Source organism: Plectropomus leopardus, chromosome 8 (genome assembly GCF_026936395.1).
Source record: "Plectropomus leopardus strain MGB_pleo_1.0 chromosome 8, ASM2693639v1, whole genome shotgun sequence".
In the NCBI taxonomy this organism is placed as follows: domain Eukaryota; kingdom Metazoa; phylum Chordata; class Actinopteri; order Perciformes; family Serranidae; genus Plectropomus; species Plectropomus leopardus.
Window position 1 is genome coordinate 23,659,705 of NC_142183.1, and position 19,849 is coordinate 23,679,553.

The 19,849-nt window shown below is 40.7% G+C and overlaps 2 protein-coding genes and 1 long non-coding RNA gene across 6 annotated transcripts in view; 2 read left to right on the forward strand and 1 right to left on the reverse strand.

The window, feature by feature from the left end:
- frmpd3 (FERM and PDZ domain containing 3) overlaps positions 1-10,514 on the forward strand; it is a 102,341-nt gene extending 91,827 nt beyond the window's left edge. The window contains exons 10-17 of one of the 2 annotated variants that reach the window (XM_088081211.1): positions 1,390-1,509; positions 1,842-1,978; positions 2,528-2,654; positions 3,085-3,174; positions 3,423-3,602; positions 3,861-3,996; positions 4,678-5,562; positions 6,284-10,514. In XM_088081211.1, the coding sequence (XP_087937337.1) occupies positions 1,390-1,509; positions 1,842-1,978; positions 2,528-2,654; positions 3,085-3,174; positions 3,423-3,602; positions 3,861-3,996; positions 4,678-5,562; positions 6,284-9,084 (4,476 nt within the window). In that variant the 3' untranslated portion in view covers positions 9,085-10,514. The remainder of the gene's footprint in view (positions 1-1,389; positions 1,510-1,841; positions 1,979-2,527; positions 2,655-3,084; positions 3,175-3,422; positions 3,603-3,860; positions 3,997-4,677; positions 5,563-6,283) is intronic. The other variant, XM_088081212.1, reaches the window with a different exon arrangement.
- Positions 1-13,972, reverse strand: part of LOC148188943 (uncharacterized) — a 31,909-nt gene extending 17,937 nt beyond the window's left edge. For both annotated transcript variants that reach the window (XR_015777283.1, XR_015777284.1), the window contains exon 1: positions 13,467-13,972. This is a non-coding gene — a long non-coding RNA (uncharacterized LOC148188943). The remainder of the gene's footprint in view (positions 1-13,466) is intronic.
- Positions 13,973-14,401: 429 nt separating this feature from the next.
- Positions 14,402-19,071, forward strand: prps1b (phosphoribosyl pyrophosphate synthetase 1B). 2 transcript variants are annotated; one of them, XM_042493690.2, is made up of 7 exons: positions 14,402-14,719; positions 15,141-15,330; positions 16,049-16,147; positions 16,381-16,505; positions 16,685-16,858; positions 17,070-17,229; positions 17,951-19,071. In XM_042493690.2, exons 1-7 carry the CDS (start codon positions 14,598-14,600, stop codon positions 18,041-18,043), a joined length of 963 nt encoding a protein of 320 aa, XP_042349624.1. In that variant the 5' UTR covers positions 14,402-14,597; the 3' UTR covers positions 18,044-19,071. The 2 variants fall into 2 exon arrangements, with proteins under 2 accessions (XP_042349624.1, XP_042349625.1); XM_042493691.2 differs by having other exon boundaries at positions 14,403-14,719; positions 15,141-15,324.
- Positions 19,072-19,849: the final 778 nt, after the last annotated feature.

Below are 19,849 nucleotides of genomic sequence, written 5' to 3' on the forward strand. Positions count from 1 at the left end.
TGTCAAAAAAACCAAAACAAAAAAGACTGAATTGATATATGTGCTTGTGGGATATACACAGCCTAGTCAAACAATGAAAACACTTGAATAACATTGATCATTTTGTTACCATGCAATGTTGTGCTGTTATGATGTTGTGTAGTGGGCTCCCTAGCAAGAAAATGCACCATCCCAAACGGCAAAAAATCCTCTGGAATCACCCGAGGAATGTAACAAAACTCTCAAGGCATTGACCTGGCCTCCAAATACCCCAGATCACAATCCTGATACCAGACACAACAAGACACCACCAGGGATCCTGTGCCCATGACTCGACAGGACAGGTCAGAGCCAAACCAACCAACCAACCAACCAACCAATCAAATTGGGATCTGGGGAATTCAGAGGCCGTTCTCAGGCCATTCCTGAGCAGTTTCGGGGTGTGTCATGATGCATTGTCTTGCTTAGGAGCCACTGCCATCGGGGAATGAAGTTGCCATGAGGGCATATGCTTGGTCTGCAATGGTATATAGGGGGGTGGAGTGCATCAAGTGGCATCTACATGAATGCCAGAACCAAAGGATTTCCTGCGGAATATTGCATTGTAACAAAATGGTCAATATTTTTCACTTCACCAATCAAAGGTTTTAATATTTTAGCTAATCAATATATTATATATTATTAGTCATATTGTCAGGACGCTGGAAAGTAAACAGCACAGAACTTATACCCAAGGCATAAAATATTTCCATAAGTCAGATGATTCTGAACACTGAAACTGGGATTTTGGGGTCTAAATCACATCTGTTTCAGCACCAAATTATTTTGTATTCATACTACATGATTTTCAGAATGCAAAATACCCTCTTCACCTATGTAAATTTACATTCAGGGTTCCCACACATTTTCATAGGCAAAATTTCAAAACTTTTCTATGACTTTTCAAGGACCCCTAATAATTTGTTTTTCTTGACCAGTGGTTTGTTGTTGTTGTTGTTGTTGTTGTTGTTGTTGTTGTTGTTACATGACTCAATGTTCAAACATAATTCAAACATAATTTCAGCTAGCTGGCATAAATGAAGGAAGAAACAACGCAAGGAGAAAAATAAATGTACGGTGGTCAACAAAACTTTGTTACGTCGACAGCTACAGAAAATAAATTTGTCCTTATACAAGATTATCTATCAGAGATTACTGTAACAATGTCTGTAATCATAACCCAATTCCATGACTTTTCTAAAACTTTCAATTTTTTTTACTAATTCCATGACTTTTCCAGGCCTTGAAAATATGATATTTTATGACTTTTCCAGGTGTTCTATGACCATGGGAACCCTGTACACAATGATATGTGTGACTGATGCCAAAGATATAGCTGGTTATCTATCTGATATTGTCGTATTCCCTCAGGTGGTGCATAGAACCTATTTCCAAGGGATGAAGTGTCTGTTCCGCATCTGCTTCTTCCCCAAGGACCCTGCAGACCTGCTGAGGAGAGACCCTGCTGCATTTGAGTACCTCTATATACAGGTACTGGATTAAAGGGGGTTTAAAAGGATGTCACTCAACCTCATGACACTGTTGGAGAGCTTTCTCCTTGAAGAGCAAGGGCTTTGCCTTCTTCAACTGATTTTACAGTTATAAAAGTTATATACATCCAAGTCAGGCTTTAGACATGATGACCCTGTGGCAAGCTCTCCAAAAAAGCTTTCACATTAACTGATATCCAACAGTCTTATGAATTTTGGAAGCCGTCCCTGGCAATTAAACTAATGATTCGACCTACAAAAGAAGTCCAGTCTTTTAAGAGTGTTGTTTGCAATCAACTGTGTACAAAACAACATTTCAACATGTCCTTACAGAGTCGCAATGACGTCATCAAGGAGCGTTTTGGCATGGACTGGAAATCTGACATCACATTACGATTGGCTGCGCTCCATATCTACATCACTGTGTCCTCCGCGCGGCCCAATCAGAAGATCTCTCTCAAGCATGTCGAGTAAGTCCGAAAACTAAGTTCGCTTCCAAATGAACATGTGAGAAATTACACACAAGAATTGAAGTATTGCATTTCTTGCCTCATTAACAATTCTGTATACCATATCAGCAAGTCCCAGAGTGAAGTTTGTTCATTCAATAATGTCTAATTGATTAATAATTAATCCCAATAGTATTAAAAACTCAAATTACTCAAGGATCATTTTCCCGGGGTCATTATGAGAGAAAGAAATCCATTGCTTTGTGAAATTACATCTCTCCCTCAATTTGCTCATTTACACTTCAAAACCTCAACCTTGCAAGTAATTAGCTTCTGCCATCACAAGCAGGGAAGCAGAACAGATCCACTGTGCCTTTAATAGACACAGGGTGGCCATGACAAGCTGGGGGTTAAACATGATGTAAGTTAGGCTCATTGTGTCTTCCAGTGGTACGATGAAAATTCGTCCTTTAAGTTATGACATGTTTCCCTGGACTCTGAATAACTACTCCTCTGTCGTTTTCCCTTGTGTCTAAACTCTTCCATTTCACCCCTTGCTCTTGATTACAGAAAAGAGTGGGGACTGGAGCCTTTCCTTCCCCTCACTTTACTCCCAACAGTCAAGGAGAAGAATGTGTGCAAGAGTCTGTCTCAGTTGCTGAAGACCTACCAGCATCCACCACCATCGGGCAACAAGGTTCCTCCATCTAAAAAATGTCAACACTAAGTATTCATTGTAACTATTTCCACGACTGAAATATTAAGGCATTTCTTTGTAGATGATTGTACTGCGTTTGTTTATACTGCTATTATAATACACTTGTAAGCATTGCAAATGTATACAGATCTCTCGCCAAACTGCCACACTCTTGATGACTATGAACATTTAAATCTCAACAGTTCGCTGATTCTGTAGAGATTTTAATTTATTGTATTCTATGGTTGTGTCTGCTTGATAACTAGTCATTTTTATTAGGACAAGTCCTTCATTTCTATAGATGGAACTGTTGCATAAGACCTGATGATCCACATCTGTGGCTCAACAGTGTCCCCAAGAGGACATAGGAAATGCTGCAGGAGGACTCCTCTCAGATATGAGCTTTTCTTGTTTATCATTCTGTTGACAGGTCCCTCCACTCCAAGGAAAGCTGCAGTACATGCGTGTACTCAATGACCTCCCACCTTTTGGTGGAATACTGTTCCACACTGTTGGACTGGTAATACATTTTTGAATCTTTGTGTATAAGAATACAGAAGGCATGCATCTCTTCTACTTCATAGAATGGTCCATTCATTTTCTTTATGTCTTCAAAGCTGTGCATGTAGTCATAAAAGAAACATGCTTTTTAAATGCATTGAATTAACAATTTAAGGAAATTGTGGATTTTGAAAGTCTTTAAAAAAAAGTATTTGACGTTTCAATATATTGTAGTAAGTGTAGGTAATTACTTCTTGTGTTCTCCAGGATGAGAAACAATCAGCTACAACACTACTGGTGGGTCCTCGCCATGGCATTAGTCATGTGATTGACCTGAAAAACAACCTCACAACAGTTCTAGCCGAGTTCAGTCGGGTTGCCAAGATCCAGCTGTACCGAGAGAGCCAGGGAGTGGCTCGTGTGGAGGTGACAATCCATGAGGCCAAGGTATTACAATAACATGGTCTTCAAAGATGCGCACTCTCTGATAATCCCGAGACACAGACCATTATGCTGGAAGGAAAATATCTATTTTACATGCAATCTCTTTAGAGATTCCATTTTAAATGTATAAATGCTAAAATTATAGAGAACAAAACTGCTTTGTAAATTCTATTTCATCAGGTCATTACAAAATGAGCAGGCAATGCTCATTGCCTGTCTTCTAAATAGTCTCCTAATTCCCCTCCCTCCCACCCACTGCAGCCCCTGGTCCTGCTCATGGAATGGCCTGATGCCAGTAACTTTGCATGCCTCATCTCTGGCTACTACAAGCTGTTTGTAGATCCAAAACGGACCATCTACTTCCGGACCCCTGGTCAGTCTCAACTGACCAAGGCAGGTATGTTACAAGGCTTTTTGATCTATAAAGATCCATTTGGAACAAATGGTCTGATATACACTCTATACTCTATTGTTTACTTAGGAGCTTAGGATGAAACATTCATATCACCCATTTAGAGTTGTACAAGTGTCTTTCTTTCAGCATCATATTGCATGTCAGGCAATATTTGGTAATGTTCATTATATGTTCTCCCTACATGGACATTGATCTGCTTCTTCATTGGCTGAAACCATTACCTGTAGTAACCAGGTTATTCTGGAACTACCATCCCATGGCGCCCTCTGCTGTCTCTCCTCTCATCTCAACTGTGATTCATTAGAATGGGATTCTTCATATTTCTTTTTACCAAGATAGAATAATGTGGAATTTTACAGTTATTTTGGGGTTTTTTTTTTAACTGCAATCATAAATATTCTGTTCAAACATGAACAGATCCTCTGCCATCTGCTGTCTCAACCCGAAGTCCACATAAATGAAGGATCATCATATCATCACATTCCACAAGAATCTAACCTCCAACCTTAAACAAACTTCAAATTTCAACATCCATCTCTGAAATAACAAATAATCCCCATGTAACCACCAGCTGTCGCCTCTGCTTTCCCATCTGGATCTTCTCTATCCCCACTAGTTTTTAACACCTCAAACTTTCCACTGCTCTGACAATTCTATCCTCAGATTACAGAAGCTCCCACCATGCTCACCCACGTTCTGGGGCAACCAGCTTGCCAAGTGGAGGGCGCCGAGGGGACGAGAGGGAAAGCTCACACAGGGAGTCAGGGTCCTCAAGGGCCCTAGTTCCAGCAGAGCCTCAGCATCTCGGCCTATGTCATGTCCACCTTCGAGAACAACAACAATTTCAAGAACTCCAAACACACGCTGAAGCTGAACTCGACATCAATGAAAACTTCATTTCCCATGAGCCCCCTGGGCGGCCCCGCACAAAGTCAGATCCTACACAACATAGTACAGAGGAAATTGCTGGGGTTTTAGAGAGCCCAGTAGTGGAGAATGCAGGATTCAGAATCCGAGCCCAAACAATGGGCCAATCCCAGAAAAACTCCCGATACTTCTGTGACTCCTGTAAAGCCAGGCATAGAGCTGAGGGTCTGTCAGCAGCAGCAAACAGTAGTGGGAGCTCGGGGAAACACTGCTCCAGTGCTTGTGCCTCTCGAGATGGAGGCGCTGTTGACCTTATGGCCCTGCCGCCCCCAGGGAATGAAGAGGAGGATGAGGCAGATGGTGGTGGAGAGAAACTGCAACCACCACCACCTGCTATTGCTGCCCCACCACCTGGCTTCAGGGACAACAGCTCAGATGAGGATGACCCAAAGAGAGGGAGGAAGGCTCGAACCAGTGCCAGCCCAGGGGTTGCCTCTGTGAAGCTGGCCCAAGCCAAGGGAGATGTGCCTGTGACATTAATTGATAATGTGGCCACAAGAACAGTGCGAGATCATGCCCAGGAGCTTGATGATGCTCTGGTGTCAACCTTACAGGCACTAGAGGCTTTGGCAGCCTCTGAGGACTACCCCCATCACCCACAACAGCCAACACAGACTGCAGGTCAACAGCCTCAGTCATCCCATGGCCCACATCTCACACGAAAAATTAACAGTAGTACTGATCCAATAAAGTTTACAGTTTTTTATCAACATTTTACAAATTTATGTAATACAGCTGTACATCAGTTTTTGTTATCTTTTGAAATGAAAAGAAAATCCTTCAATCTTAATTCTGTGGTAGCAACGCATGTGTAATAACTGCATAAACAGCATAGAATTAAGATAGGAGGTTCAAGACAACCTCCTATAGGACACTGGGCAAATTTACCAACAACCCAAAATAGAATATTAAAGTCGAGCTGAAAATTTTATGCACCATGGAAGCAACATAAACAATATCCAATAATTACACAATGTGATATATATTTAAAAGATAAATGTCAACTTAATCATTTAGATAGTATGGTCATATAACAGGAAACGTGCTAGTCATCTGCATGCAAAACCTATAGTTCTTTAAAGCTGGATAAGGTAAGCCCAGTGGTGTATATCAGTTTGAAAGGTGGATATAAATATGACCCTGAAGGACTGGTTTTGGGAGCAAATTAAATCTATTTCAAAATTATTTTTTTGCTATTTTACAATCAAGATGAGTCCACTCAATGGCAAATGTCTGTTTGATTACTGAATGACACCAGTATGACATTTTAATATCTCTGTGTAAATTATGTATGTTGTTTTATGATTATCCTAACAATGTGCTGTGTTGCTTTCCTCCTCAGGGCTGATTGTCTTAGCTGCCATTACACCTGAGTCATCATTGGACTCAGGCCATGAAACCAACTCCTCTGAATTGACAGATGTTTCTGAGATGGTGTCAGCTATGAAGCAGAACCAGAACCAGGCCTATCTGTTGGCTCACCATATCAACAAAGAACGTATCCTCTGCCGCCGTGACTTTCCCCTGGCTATCCCTGGCTGCACTGCAAAGACCATAGGGACTGGGGCCTTCTCTGTGGGTCAAATTCGTGCTGGCTGTCCACCCAAGCAAGTAATCCTTAGCAAGACGGTTCCCTTTAAAGTTAGTCCCGGTCAAGACTCTGCAGTACTCAGTGTTGTGACAGAGCAGGGGGGCAATCAAGACACTGCTCAGACTGAACAGAAAGGAGAAATGAAAGCAAACTCTGAGTCCACCAAAGCAAACACCCCTGATCCCCCTTCTAAATTACCTGAAGAACTTAAAGTGTCTGGTGCTTCACTGACAGCTCGAGTCAGTAAAGATCAGAAGTTATCAAATTCTTCTGGGGAGACACAAAATGTTTCCGAGGGTATAAAGGGGAAGACAACATCACCTCTGAATACAGATCCTAGCAACAAAGCCTTACCTATACTCCTACCTATGGACAGAACTGCCTCTGCCAAGATTTCTCCTACTATTATGTGCCAAGATGCCAAGACTGCCTCTAGTGAGACCATGAAGCCTTCAAGCTCTACAGAACTTCTGCCAGTTGACGACCTTTTCTGCACATGCCCAGTGCAACAGGAGCCTGGGCCTCAACTAAGACTTAAAGACCCACAGGTTCAGAAGATAGTGGTATTTCAATCCTCCTCCCCCACAGATGATGAGCGTCTTCGGGCCAAAGGCCTCCAGATTGCTAACAGTAAAGAAAATGCAGTGAGAGTAGGAGCAGATCCTAGTTTGGCAAAACCCAGCCCTCAAATACAAACCAAGTACTCCCCTCGTTTGCCCGTAAAAGCAGAGAGAAAAGAGGCAGCTGACAGCAAGACTGAGGGTGCCCAGGGCAAATCCCACCCTGAGCCTCAGAAATGCCCCATAAAAACCTTACCCATTTTAGATGATCTAACAACACCTAGCCCTTCTGTAGATAAGGTATCCACTCTCCCAGCAAGAGACTCAAAGAAGCAAGGCACTGGTAAAGGGAAGTCCCAGCGCAGTGCCCCTTTCTTGAGCTTCAGAAACCTTCTTTCAGCAACCTTCCCAGCAAGAATGCGAAGAGAAACAGATGAGCGAAGGGCTCAGTTGCAGAAAGTCCGCCAGTATGAACTAGAGTTCTTAGAGGAGCTGCTGAAACCCAAGTCATCCCAGGGAGAATTTTTGCCCCAGGGATCCTCACCTGTGCCCTCAGGCACTCCTTGTGCCTGCCAGCTCCGCACCAGCCCTGTCTTAAAGGCACCAGGTATTTCCAGGGAGCAGCGGCGCAGCTGTGACTGTAAGCGAATGTGTCGAGGCATGCGACTACCTGACACACCAGTTGGCTCTTCAACAGAGACACAACACAGAGGCAGAACTATCTCGAAGACCCCACCTGCAGTCTCCAAAGTCCCTCATGCACAAGGTGGCACAAGGAGACCTCAGACCTTAGAGATCAAGACCACACGAATACGCTCTACCAGCCTTGAGTCAAGAGAGCCGAGGGGAGAGCATGGTTCCTGCTTGCCCACCTGTACTTCTCAAACAGATTGCATGGGAGCTCCACAATACAAGAAGCTCCAGAGGCGATACAGCATTGGAGAGCTGGATAACAGTACTAGTACACCTGTGTATGCAGAGGTGAGGCCCAAAGCCAAGAGTCTAGAGAAGGAGATGGAGAGAGTGAGGGCCACAGGGCTGAGGCTCCCTACCCCAGTAGAGCCAGTCCACACTCAGTCCCATCAGGTAGAGGGGAAAGGGAAAAAGGGTGTGTTTTTCATACAGGGAGAGGAGCTACTGCGTGAAAGCAAAGAAGGGACTAACGAGGTGCTGCTGACCCTGCCCAGTGAAGACAGTGATGACAAGGATAAATGCTGCTCATTCTGTTTCTGCTACAGAAAGTGTGAAGCAGCAGATGAAAGCAGTGAGAAGGATGAGCTCTCATACTCAATACCCCTTCAGGTCCTTCCAGGCATGGAGCTGGACTCACGTACCTTTCCTGTAGTAAGCAAAACGCTCCAGGTTCTTAATGCAGAGGACTGCAGTGGGGAGGAAGAGGAGGAGGAAGAGGAGGAGCCACAGACACAAGAGATTGATCTGAGAGCCTGCGGTACACTGGAGGGGAGCCTATCCCGGGTACAAGCTCTACAGGGGAAAAGCTTCAGCTTGCCTGATGGTTTCCTCAATGCCCAGTTGGATGCTAATGAGTTGCTCGCCATTCTGCGTCAGTGTGCTAACAGCCCACAAGCTGAGGGCGAGGCTCGTCTTCAGCCCTCACAGATTGCAGAGTACAAACAGGAGCTGGCGGTGCGCTTCAAAGAATTCAGAGCATCTTGTCGACGAGTTGCAAGTGTTGAAAAAAGCCCAACACGAATGCTTGCTGTTGTCACAGCCAGCTTTCAAGTGCTGTGTGAACTAACTCAGACCTTCATCAAATTGGTCAGAGGGGTTCGTTCAGAGACCCAAAGGCTGCAGCTGTTGAGAAAGGTTGAGGAAGTAGCCATCAACTACACGTTGCTTCTGCGTGCAGCAGAGGAATCAATGGGACACTCAAGCAGCTTGCCGACAAAGACAGTGAGCCCTCAAGTCTCCTCCAACATCAATAACATGAGCTCACTCACTCGACCCATCAAAACTCTGCCTGCCCAGTGAGAATAAATCTGGCAGGGATGTAATCAAAACAGTCCAGAATGTGGGTGACTACTCTATCCAAATTCATCATTTGTTTATTGTTTACATTTTTTACAAGACATGCAATGACTCATCCTCAGTAAGAATTGCAATGCAGCTGTTCCATCCCATGTTTACAGGCCCTGAGGTAGCCTCGTGGATCTTGTTTTGAAATATAAAGATACACCAAACTAATGCACAACGGAATAAGAACCCTATAACAGACTGGGTGATACAGGGCTAATCACCTTACATCAATATTCACAATATACATATGTCATAATAGTATACTATTTTATATGTAATGTATATTTGAGTTGTGTCTACTTAGCAAATAATATAAAGTTTTGTGAAGAAAAAAGTAAAGAATATATTTGAAATGTATAAGAGAACTATAAAGATTATAATAAATCATCAGAAATAAATGTATGCTCTGGACAAAAATACTTCAGAGATCTCGTCAAGTAGCGACTTCTGTAAATTGCATAGTCCAAAGCGTTGGTTGGTTAGATGGTGATGTGTTTTGTTTGTTGAATTTTCTAACTGTTGTAATGCAAAATGGAGATCTCTGTGGGCTATGTTGACAATGTCAGGCATAGTGATACGAGAGTCAAAATGTAAGTGACAGTGTTGGAAAATGACAACCGTGAAAGACGAGTATGACATTTTAAACTACACTGACTGACAGAGGCCCATTCTCTCACTATAAAAGTGCAGGTATGAAACACACCTGCTCAGGGCTGACAATGTAGCAGAGACTCGAGTCACAGTCTTATCCACTATACAGAAATGAGTGTCGTTACCTCACTCAGCTGTAGAGAAGGAATACCCACACTGTACTTAATAACGCACAGAGTGTATTTTACACCATCACTGATCCATGGCTCACTCACATCTCACTTGTCGTGAATCATAGTTTTAAATATAGTCATCCACTTGCAAGTGAGTAAGCTTATCACTAGAATTTGCACAACCTCTGAAATTAGCTCTGAAGTTGAAATGTATCTTTTAATGTTTGATTAAGTGTTTTTTATTCACTCTGCTGCTGAAAACCTCACTTGAGTCCACACCACCAGTTTTACATACTTCATCACCTCAAAGCTAAAGCTTACCCGTTTCAAAGGATCCTTTGTTTTTATTCAGGTTTTCAAATACAGTATAAACAAATTTGCTTTCTATGTGCTGTTATACATTGTGCAATCTAGCAAATATATAAGAAACACACAAAGTAGTTTTCTATGTATTTTAATAAAACTAACACATCTGTTTTCTGTCTGAAATCTTCTTTGTGTCTCATCCTCTTTTTGGTGAGAGGCTTTATAGTTGTCCTGGCCTAACATGTATACCAGACATACTGTTAAAAGAAAGTGCTGGCCAACCAAATTAAAAGGGAACAACTGGGCTGCCACTAGAAATGTGACATTGCTGTTGTGCTGCTGTCTTGTGCATAAAATATTGGATAGCCCTTTTGGACAGTGGTTCTTAACCTTGGGGTCCCCATTCCCAGTAGGGGTCAGCAAAGCTTCATGGGCCTTCTTTATTTTTGAGGGGTGCAAGAAACCTTTTAAAAATATATACAGTAGGCCTGTAGATTTGGATGACCTGAATATATGTGTGTGTGTGTGTGTGTGTATATATATATATATATATATATATATTCTTACAGTTAATGTGTTCACTGTTTGGGTTAATTGTACAGTTTATCAGACATTTTGTATGCATTAAATATAATATGAAATACCAATAAAATATGTCACTTAAACAGTTTACTTAATTATGAAAAAGGGGCCCCTTGAGGAAAAAGGGTGGGAACCACTGCACTAAGGGGATGTGACATGGTTCCCTCGTGAACCGAATTCACAGGTTTATAAAATAATGTACATGATGTAAACATCCAGCCTGAGTTGGGGTATTTAACAGCTTGGTGGTAAGAATCTAATTTTAGTATACTTAGTGCCATACAGTGAATGCTTGTTGAATATTTGGAAAACACTATCAGTTGATTAGCTTGATAAAAGTATTTTCTAGCCAAATTATGACTCAGTACTGTTCTAAATTTGAGCCTCTTCCATATTTTTGTTGATTTAATCAATAGTTTCAGCTTTACCATTATTCATTAATTTCTTTGTGTGGCAATATGAGATTTCATTAATTTATCATCAAAGCCCCCCACATGATACTTTTCATTTTACACTGAGACTTTGAACATCAATATTAATCAGAACACCAGCCTAGCTGCACTTCTTTTCTCGGTTTCAGAACACGTTTGTAGTGTTTACAAGCACTCTCTTTTAACAGTTTGTCCTTCGTTGTTGATGTGGCATTTTCCATAACCATATGCAGTGTTTTCTCTTTCACTGTACTGCATGTTTACTTTTACATATTAGGCTTTCAGGGGCAGAAACTTTGACAATTGAGGGTGATGAATACTGTTTGTACACATAATTTTCCAGTTCTAAGTGTAGGCAAAAATGAAAGGCCATGGTGGCAATATGTTAATGTTTTGCAAATGATATTCAGAATGGAAATGTATTATTCTACACTGTAAATAGTACAATAAAATATTTGAGAGAATAAGAAACACTTTTAAAACATTACCTGTAACATTAAGATTTATCCAAACTCTTCGCTATTTTGTAAAAAGGGAAAGATAAAACATGTCTGTAAGGTAATTTATTTATAGTAGTAATGTAACATAGAGACTAATAGCAAAACATATATTTTAATGAGTATATAACACGTATAAAGCATGGGACATGTTTATTTTTATAAACAAAAATATCAGACTATGTTCTCCCATCAGCACTTGAACATTTTAACATTCTGATAAACATTTTCTGTGGTTGTCATTGTTCAGTTGCTTTGCTAAACTGTGTGGATTTGTCTGTGTTTCATTCACACGATGAGCCCGTCATGGCTTAATCCATTGTTTCTTTATGTGCACCTATTCATTCCTGTCTTTATTTACTGTCAATGATCTTGTCGTCACTGTGGTCTCCTGTCTGTGTACAAAGTAACTCATGTTTTACAAGCAATAAAGTATATTATATAAAGTCTTTCAGAGAATTTGGAAATGACATTGCATGCAGAAAACTTGCGGTATAGTGACAGGGTGACTTCAAACTAATTACTAAATAAGTCATTTGAAAGATAATAGTCTCTCTCGCTGCTGCCAGCAAGTTCTTACTGCTGCGGTTGCGTCATTCATATACCTCTGGCAAAAACTAATGTTGACTCAACAATGTAAACCTTGACACAACACCTACAACTGACAGTAAAACGGTTTTGTGTTATTTACATTTCAGATAGGTTTAGGCTACTTAAAGTGGGATTTTCTGTGTTATTCCTATTATTACTAAGCCTGAGCCAAACCCCAGGAAGTCTCTTTGCCAAAAACACTGTAATTAAGTTGTACAAATTTACAAAACTGGATACATAGTCCAGTAAAAATACAGCGTTGTGTGGATGTTAGAGCCTACAACCAGTAGCGGAAGAAGCATTCAGTTCCTTTACTTAAGTAGAAGTAGTAATACCACACTGTGAAAGAACAAGTCCTGCATTAAAAATGTTACTTAAGGAAAAGTAACTAAGAATAATCAGGAAAAAGTACTGTAAGTATTAAAAGGACCCAATGCAGAAAAATATAAAAATATTTCAAAAGAACATTAGAATAAAACATCCCCTAACCTCAAAATTATTAAAAAGAAAATAGAAAACACACTCCCCAAAATTCAAATTTGACAGGAAAAAAACGTTTTAAAAAAAACGCAAAATTATCTTATATTTAGGCATATAGCTATAGGAAAAATAAAACACAGAAGCTCAAATTTTAAAAATAAAATAGGAAATGATTTAAATTCATTTTCTGACAGTCAGCTAATTGGTTAATCAACTACTCATTTCAGTTGTAGTTGTATAAACTGTTTGGTAGTTTAATTTATAACAAAACATATCTTATACACGCTTGTTAAGTTCTAATGTGAAAATCTTCATTTGTACCTAAAAGTACCTAAAATTTGTACTCAAGTACAATATTTGAGAAAATGTAGTAGTTACATACCACCACTGGCTATAAGACTCATAATATTAGGCCTTCACACCAACCAAACCTAAAGTAATAGTTCATAGGCTTCATTGATAATAGATAATATGGCATGTCACAGGATAAAAAGTACAGGTGAAAATAATTAAATTAATGATGACTGAATCCACTTAGCTGCTTCAGTTTCAAGGCCCTGGTTTTGTGCATGCTCACACACTGTCTTGGCTTACTGCCACACTAGCATAGAGCACATCCATTAAAGTTATTTCATTTTCTTACTATGACTGGTCAAATATCTGCTGTGAAAAATGCTTATACTTACCACTTTTCCAGACTGCATTTTGGTGAAGTACAGTCCCCAAAGTTCGCCATGTTGTCTCTGCGGTCCCCAAGGGAATGCCAGGCTCATGCAAGATGTCTTTTAAAGTTAATTTTCATGACAACACAAGGGGAATATGCACTTTTGACACTTCGGAATTTAGTATGCTACGGGCTGTCTACTTTGTATAAACCGTATCCAACACCGAAGCTCATAGAGCTAATGTGGACGGTGTTTTGGCGTTTTGGTGGTGTCCTCTACGTGCCAGGAAAGCTGGTGAATGTTCTCGAAGCCCACATTTCCAGCGGACGCACATTCGTAATGTTTAACCTGATTAAAACTACTGCACTAGAATAAACAAGGGCTCTGATTAAAACCATTAACTAGCGTCACTATTATCCGTGTGTTTTGATTAAACAATTTAGAAAATAGACGATTTGTCTGCAGCAGTAATATGTATAACTGAAGGGGGAGCTCACAGTATTGAGTGCTGGATGTGCCTCGCTCGCTCAAGCGCCTTTCTAAAAAAAAAAAAAAAAATCAATTCTTTATTGAAAAACACCATACATACAAAAAGAATCAAAAAGGCTGAGGTAAAAGAAAATTTTAAAATATAACAAAAATAAAAATGTCTTTATCCTGAAATTGGATCGTTTGTCCATTTCTCCATCTGAAATAAAGTTTAATATCCACCCAAAATATTCTGTTATACATTGTTATTTTTAAAATGGCAAGTTTTTCTTGTTCTGATTCACAGAACGTGCAATGCTGCTATTATTAACCCGGACTCTCTCCAATGTCTTTTTGAAAGATATATTTGATGCAAGATTTTTAAGGAAACCTCTTCATTATTAAGCTCGCGCGCCCCTGTTCTTGGCTCCTCGGCCCGGAATGACGTCATCACGGCAGAACGTAAGTGAAAGCGTGCGCGCGACCCCGGGAGGAAGAGCCGCTCGCATGATCTGTGGGACATAATGGTGGATAGGTAGGGAACACACTACGGCTCAACAAGAGTTGCTCATCAACTGTTGACCAATTTCCAGTTGTTGTCTCGTACCCTTCTCTTCTTCTGACTCGACAGCAGCTCGTTGCCGCTGCCCGCTCGGACTGGACGACGCCCTGGACCGCAAGAAAATGCCGAATATAAAAATATTCAGCGGTAGCTCACATCCGGACCTGTCTCAGAAAATAGCAGACCGCCTGGGTCTCGAGCTGGGGAAGGTTGTTACGAAGAAATTTAGCAACCAGGAAACATGGTGAGTTATTAAGCGATGTGGCCACATTAAAGAGGCTTATAATCAGAGGTTTACCTGGTTTGCAAATGTTGTAGTCTAGCGACATGTAACGTTATTTAATTAAAAACGTGGTGTCACGGTGAAATTGCCGCGCGGTGTTGTTAGGAACTTGTAGTCCACGCATGGCTAAAGACTCGTGCTAGCTAGCCGCCTGTCTGGTCAGTTCAGAGCAACAAAGCCACTTAAGTTGTCTCAATAAACTGATACTATAATGACATTTCTTTGTATTGAGACTGCAAGTTTCTGACTCAACATGTTGCTCTTTTACTCAATTTAACCCATGTTCAGATCACACGCCATTGTTTACCCTGTCTCATCTATCTCCATGGTGTTTTAAATGGCATTAAGTGCTGTTTGCCTTGTCACCTCTCTCCTCTGCCAGTGTGGAGATAGGGGAGAGTGTACGTGGGGAAGATGTCTACATTGTGCAGAGTGGCTGTGGGGAGATCAATGACAATTTGATGGAGCTGCTGATCATGATCAACGCCTGCAAGATTGCCTCTGCCTCCAGGGTCACAGCTGTCATCCCCTGCTTCCCCTACGCCCGGCAAGACAAGAAGGACAAGGTGGGGGTGAGGGATATCTGTCTAATTACTTCTGTCATGCCATTTGCCATCCAGCATCATGACGAGAAGCCTGCAGCCATGTCCATAAGTAACCAAGGCATATTTGCTTTCTGTTTTGGTTTGTTTTCCTTCCCCTTTTCCTGTATGCATTGCTGAACCAACTGCACTTTCCATCTTTTTTTGTGTTTAGCTCATAGCTATTTGCTATTTCCCTATTATTTGCTCTCATTCCAACAGTTTGAGGACATTGCATCATTTTGCATGAATAGAATGTTTTGCACTTTTTACTGCCAAATCTTAACTTTAAATAATGAAGATGTGAGACTAGATATCATCCAGGATTTTGTTCTGAGTTAGTTATAAAGTAATACGTGTATTTTCCCCATATAAAAAGCCATACTTACATACAGTTGAGCCAAAAATGTTTATTTTAACCTTATTTGTGAATGTTGTAGCTGAGTGAAATGAAAACAGAATGCCTTTCAAGTGCTGAGTCATCCTATGTTCACACTAGTAGATTTTGTCTATTGCTCATCATAGAATTGAAATTAACAATTGTCAAAGTAAATATATTTTGTTATTATGTTAATTTTAAAGTCCAGAGTCTAAAACGTTAACATTTAACCAAATGGCTAAGTTCTCGGTTAAGAGTTATTTTTAGCAACAAGCCTTGCTTGCCAGTCCACTTATTCCATGTGACTGAAGAGATCTATTTCCATTGCAGAGCCGTGCTCCTATCTCTGCCAAGTTGGTGGCCAACATGTTGTCGGTGTCAGGCGCTGACCATATCATCACCATGGACCTGCACGCCTCACAGATACAGGTGAGCAACACAAAACAGACCTAAACAAAAGTGTATCTCATTCAATATCATGCCTCTAGTATGTGTTTTGGATTATATGTCACCTACATGAGAAACCTGAATTTCATAGCCTTGAGTTTATATAAACAACAAAGGTCAAGAAAGGACAAAGGGAGATATGAGTCTTCTGTTTTTCCCTCTAGCCACTGTGCATCTTGTGACCCCAGTCAATATTTCTCTATTATCTTTTCCAGGGATTCTTTGATATCCCTGTTGATAACTTGTATGCAGAGCCAGCTGTGCTGAAATGGATCAAAGAGAACATCCCTGAATGGAAAAACTGTACAATTGTGTCACCTGATGCAGGAGGAGCCAAAAGGTATGCCCTTGCCCCCTTAGCATACTGTAGGAGTTTTACCCTTGTGCATCTCCTTTGGAATTTACTTAAGATTAAACTTTTGTGTGCTTTCCATATCTCTGACAGGGCTCTCATGTGATGTGTACACACTTGTATGCACACTAGCCCAAACTCACTGACATTATACTTTCCCTTTGCAGGGTCACGTCAATAGCAGACAGATTGAATGTGGACTTTGCCCTTATTCACAAGGAGAGGAAAAAGGCAAACGAGGTGGACCGCATGGTTCTCGTCGGAGATGTGACAGATCGGGTTGCTATTCTAGTGGATGACATGGCCGACACATGTGGCACAATCTGTCATGCTGCTGACAAGTAAGCACCTTTATATACCTTTAGTGGTAAACAATTTTGGAGCATAACAAAAGACTTGTGTACAGCCACAGTAGCCAGTGGTTTCTATGGTCCTGATGTCAAACTAAATCAAAAAAGGATCATTATTGTATTCATTTTGGAGATCTCTGTTTCAGAATATATATCCATGTGTGGTGATTTGTAATGCATTATCCTTTTCTCTTCCTTTTAGACTAATTTCTGCTGGTGCCACTAAGGTGTATGCCATCCTGACCCATGGCATCTTCTCTGGCCCGGCTATCTCGCGCATTAACAATGCCTGCTTTGAAGCTGTCGTTGTCACCAATACAATTCCTCAGGAGGAGAAGATGAAGCATTGTCCCAAAATCCAGGTCAGGATACAGCACTTATCTTTGTATATGTTAAATTGTAACTGATCATTTTGATTATCCATTTTACTTCTAATGTCGAAAACAGGCAATGGTACAATTTCTCAATTTTAGAAGCTGGAATTTTTTTAAGTTGCTATTTTTACTCTTCACAAAAGTTACCAAAAGCACGCACATCTAGACAACAAAAAGGCTAGGTGCCAGACAAGAGATAATCCAAGAGAAGAAATGCACGCACTAAACATTGAGTATAAATTGTCACGTCATTTTCCTAAGCCATCTGTATTTCGGTTCTCTCGCTCTCTTCTTCAGCCCCCCCCCAAACACACACACACACACACACAAAACAGGGCTTTTGCAGAGCTCCATGCCTTGATTATTTAATCACAATTTGCGACCATGGAACACAACTGTGATTTGCAAATGCTATTAATATATCAACTGGAGAGCTGTTAGTTTGTTTCCAGCTTAAAGTGAATTAATCATCAAGTTTAACAGCACTGCAGTAACAGTCTAACTTAATGAGTGGTAATGTGAGCAGGTGAGGCGTGGTTGTATTTGCAGAGCTCTGATTGCGACTATTTAGTCAAATTTTGCGACCATGGAGCACCAGTACAGTTTTGAAATCTTTGCAATATATGAACTGGAGAGCTGTTAGTTTGTGTCAGTAAACAAATAATCCAGTCAAGTTACAACAATAGCATCTTGTCCTCTCTCCCTCCAGGTGATCGACATCTCCATGATCCTTGCAGAGGCCATCCGTAGAACTCACAACGGCGAGTCTGTGTCGTACCTGTTCAGCCATGTCCCCTTGTAACAAATGGTATTTAGCATCTACTGTGTGCTGTTTCACCAAAAAAGAGAAGAGGGAAATCCCCAATCCAAACACAACCATGAGCAAAGATGTTCTGCTAACTAACCATGAAAAAAGCAAAGAATGAACTGTCATGTCTGTTACTAATGCTGACCCCACTCCCCTGAGTCCCTTCCTCCTTGAGCAGTGTCCTGTCATGTCTGGGCACCAAAGCAATCGCAAGCTACTAAGTTAGGCCAGCATATTTATTGTACTTGGATAAAAAAGTGTTTATCCACCGTGAACTTTGTCTTTCTTTTCATAATGTTTAGGCACAGAGTTTCTCCTGACCATTGCCCCTCTCCAGGAGTCATTTTGATCTGTTGTCAGAGCTTATATCCCTGGCAGGCTCCAGTGGTCAGGAGAAGCATCTGCCTTATAAAGCTGTTACAGTGCTTTTTGTTTAAATGAACGAGTGTAGTATTTCATGTTGCTCCTGTGTCCTCTGCTGTTCGAAAGATTATTTTAATTAATGAAGTGAATGTGTATTGAACTAGTTTACAGTGCCACTGAAGCTCCACTCAACCAAGAGTGCCTCAACAGTCTGAAACAGAATGACTTTTTTTCCTCCAGTCTCCTCCTTTCTCCCCCTCCTATTTGTCTGTTTATTTTCTCACAAGATGAAGAATTTTGACATGTTTTATCAGGCTGTAAAAGATGTTGTTGGGATGTTTCTTTCAACTCTTGAGGTGCCCTTCATTGAGTGGGGTTCGCCCAGTGTCCAGGGTTTACCCTCTCGAGGTTCAGCATTGAAGGTCTTTCTATAGAAAGCTGTCGGGTTTTTAGTTTGGGGTCTCTGCAGGCTGGAGCTTCCTTCAGAAATGTTCACCTGCAATTTTATTGTTTTTCATGTTGGTCTTTTTGTATGTCTGGAGGAAGGATTTGTCATTAATGTGCATATTCCAAACCTTTGTGTTTGCTCGGCAGGGTGAATGCACTGGTTATTTGAGGATGTGTTCTTAATAAAAATTAAATATGCGTAAAATCTTAAACCTGGCACTTGTTTTTTCTGATATTTGTAGAGACATTTAAGCATATAACTATTTATAATTGGCTTTAAACTCAATATTAAAATGTTACCAAAATTCAATTTTGTTTATTTAACATACAGTCGGTCAGTCATTTTCTGTAACCGCTTATCCTCGTAAGGGTGGTGGGGGGGCTGGAGCCAAACCCAGCTGTCATTGGGCGGAAGGCGGGGTCCACCCTGGACAGTTCGCCAGACCATCGCAGGGCTATTTAACATACAGTGAACAACATATTTATTATAGTGGCTGAAAGCTCAGGTTCATTTGTAGCCCCTGGACGGAGATCATTGAGTATGTTTACAAAGACTTAAGTAACCCGTTTATGATCAAGTTACTGGAATTTCCCCTTACTGCATTTGAGCATGTAAACACCATATTCCAAATATGATCAAAACTGGGATATGCCTGATAAACTGATTATTTATTTCCATGTGATCGTACTCAGTTAGATGATGTCCTAAATATGTTTTTATTATTTTTTCAGGGGGTGACCCGAAATACTTTACATTCTTTAATCAGAATCAGAATCAGAAAAAGATTTATTGCCAGGTATAGTTAACACAATACGAGGAATTTGTTCTGGTGGGTTGGTGCAACATAAATATAGAAAAAGAAAACAGATAAAATAGAAGATACAAATATAAAATATAAAATATAAAAAGTATGAGTCTTACAGTGCAAAACAAAACAAGTAACACAAGTAATTAAAAGCCTTTGGCCTTAAGCATTTTTGTGAGGAAAA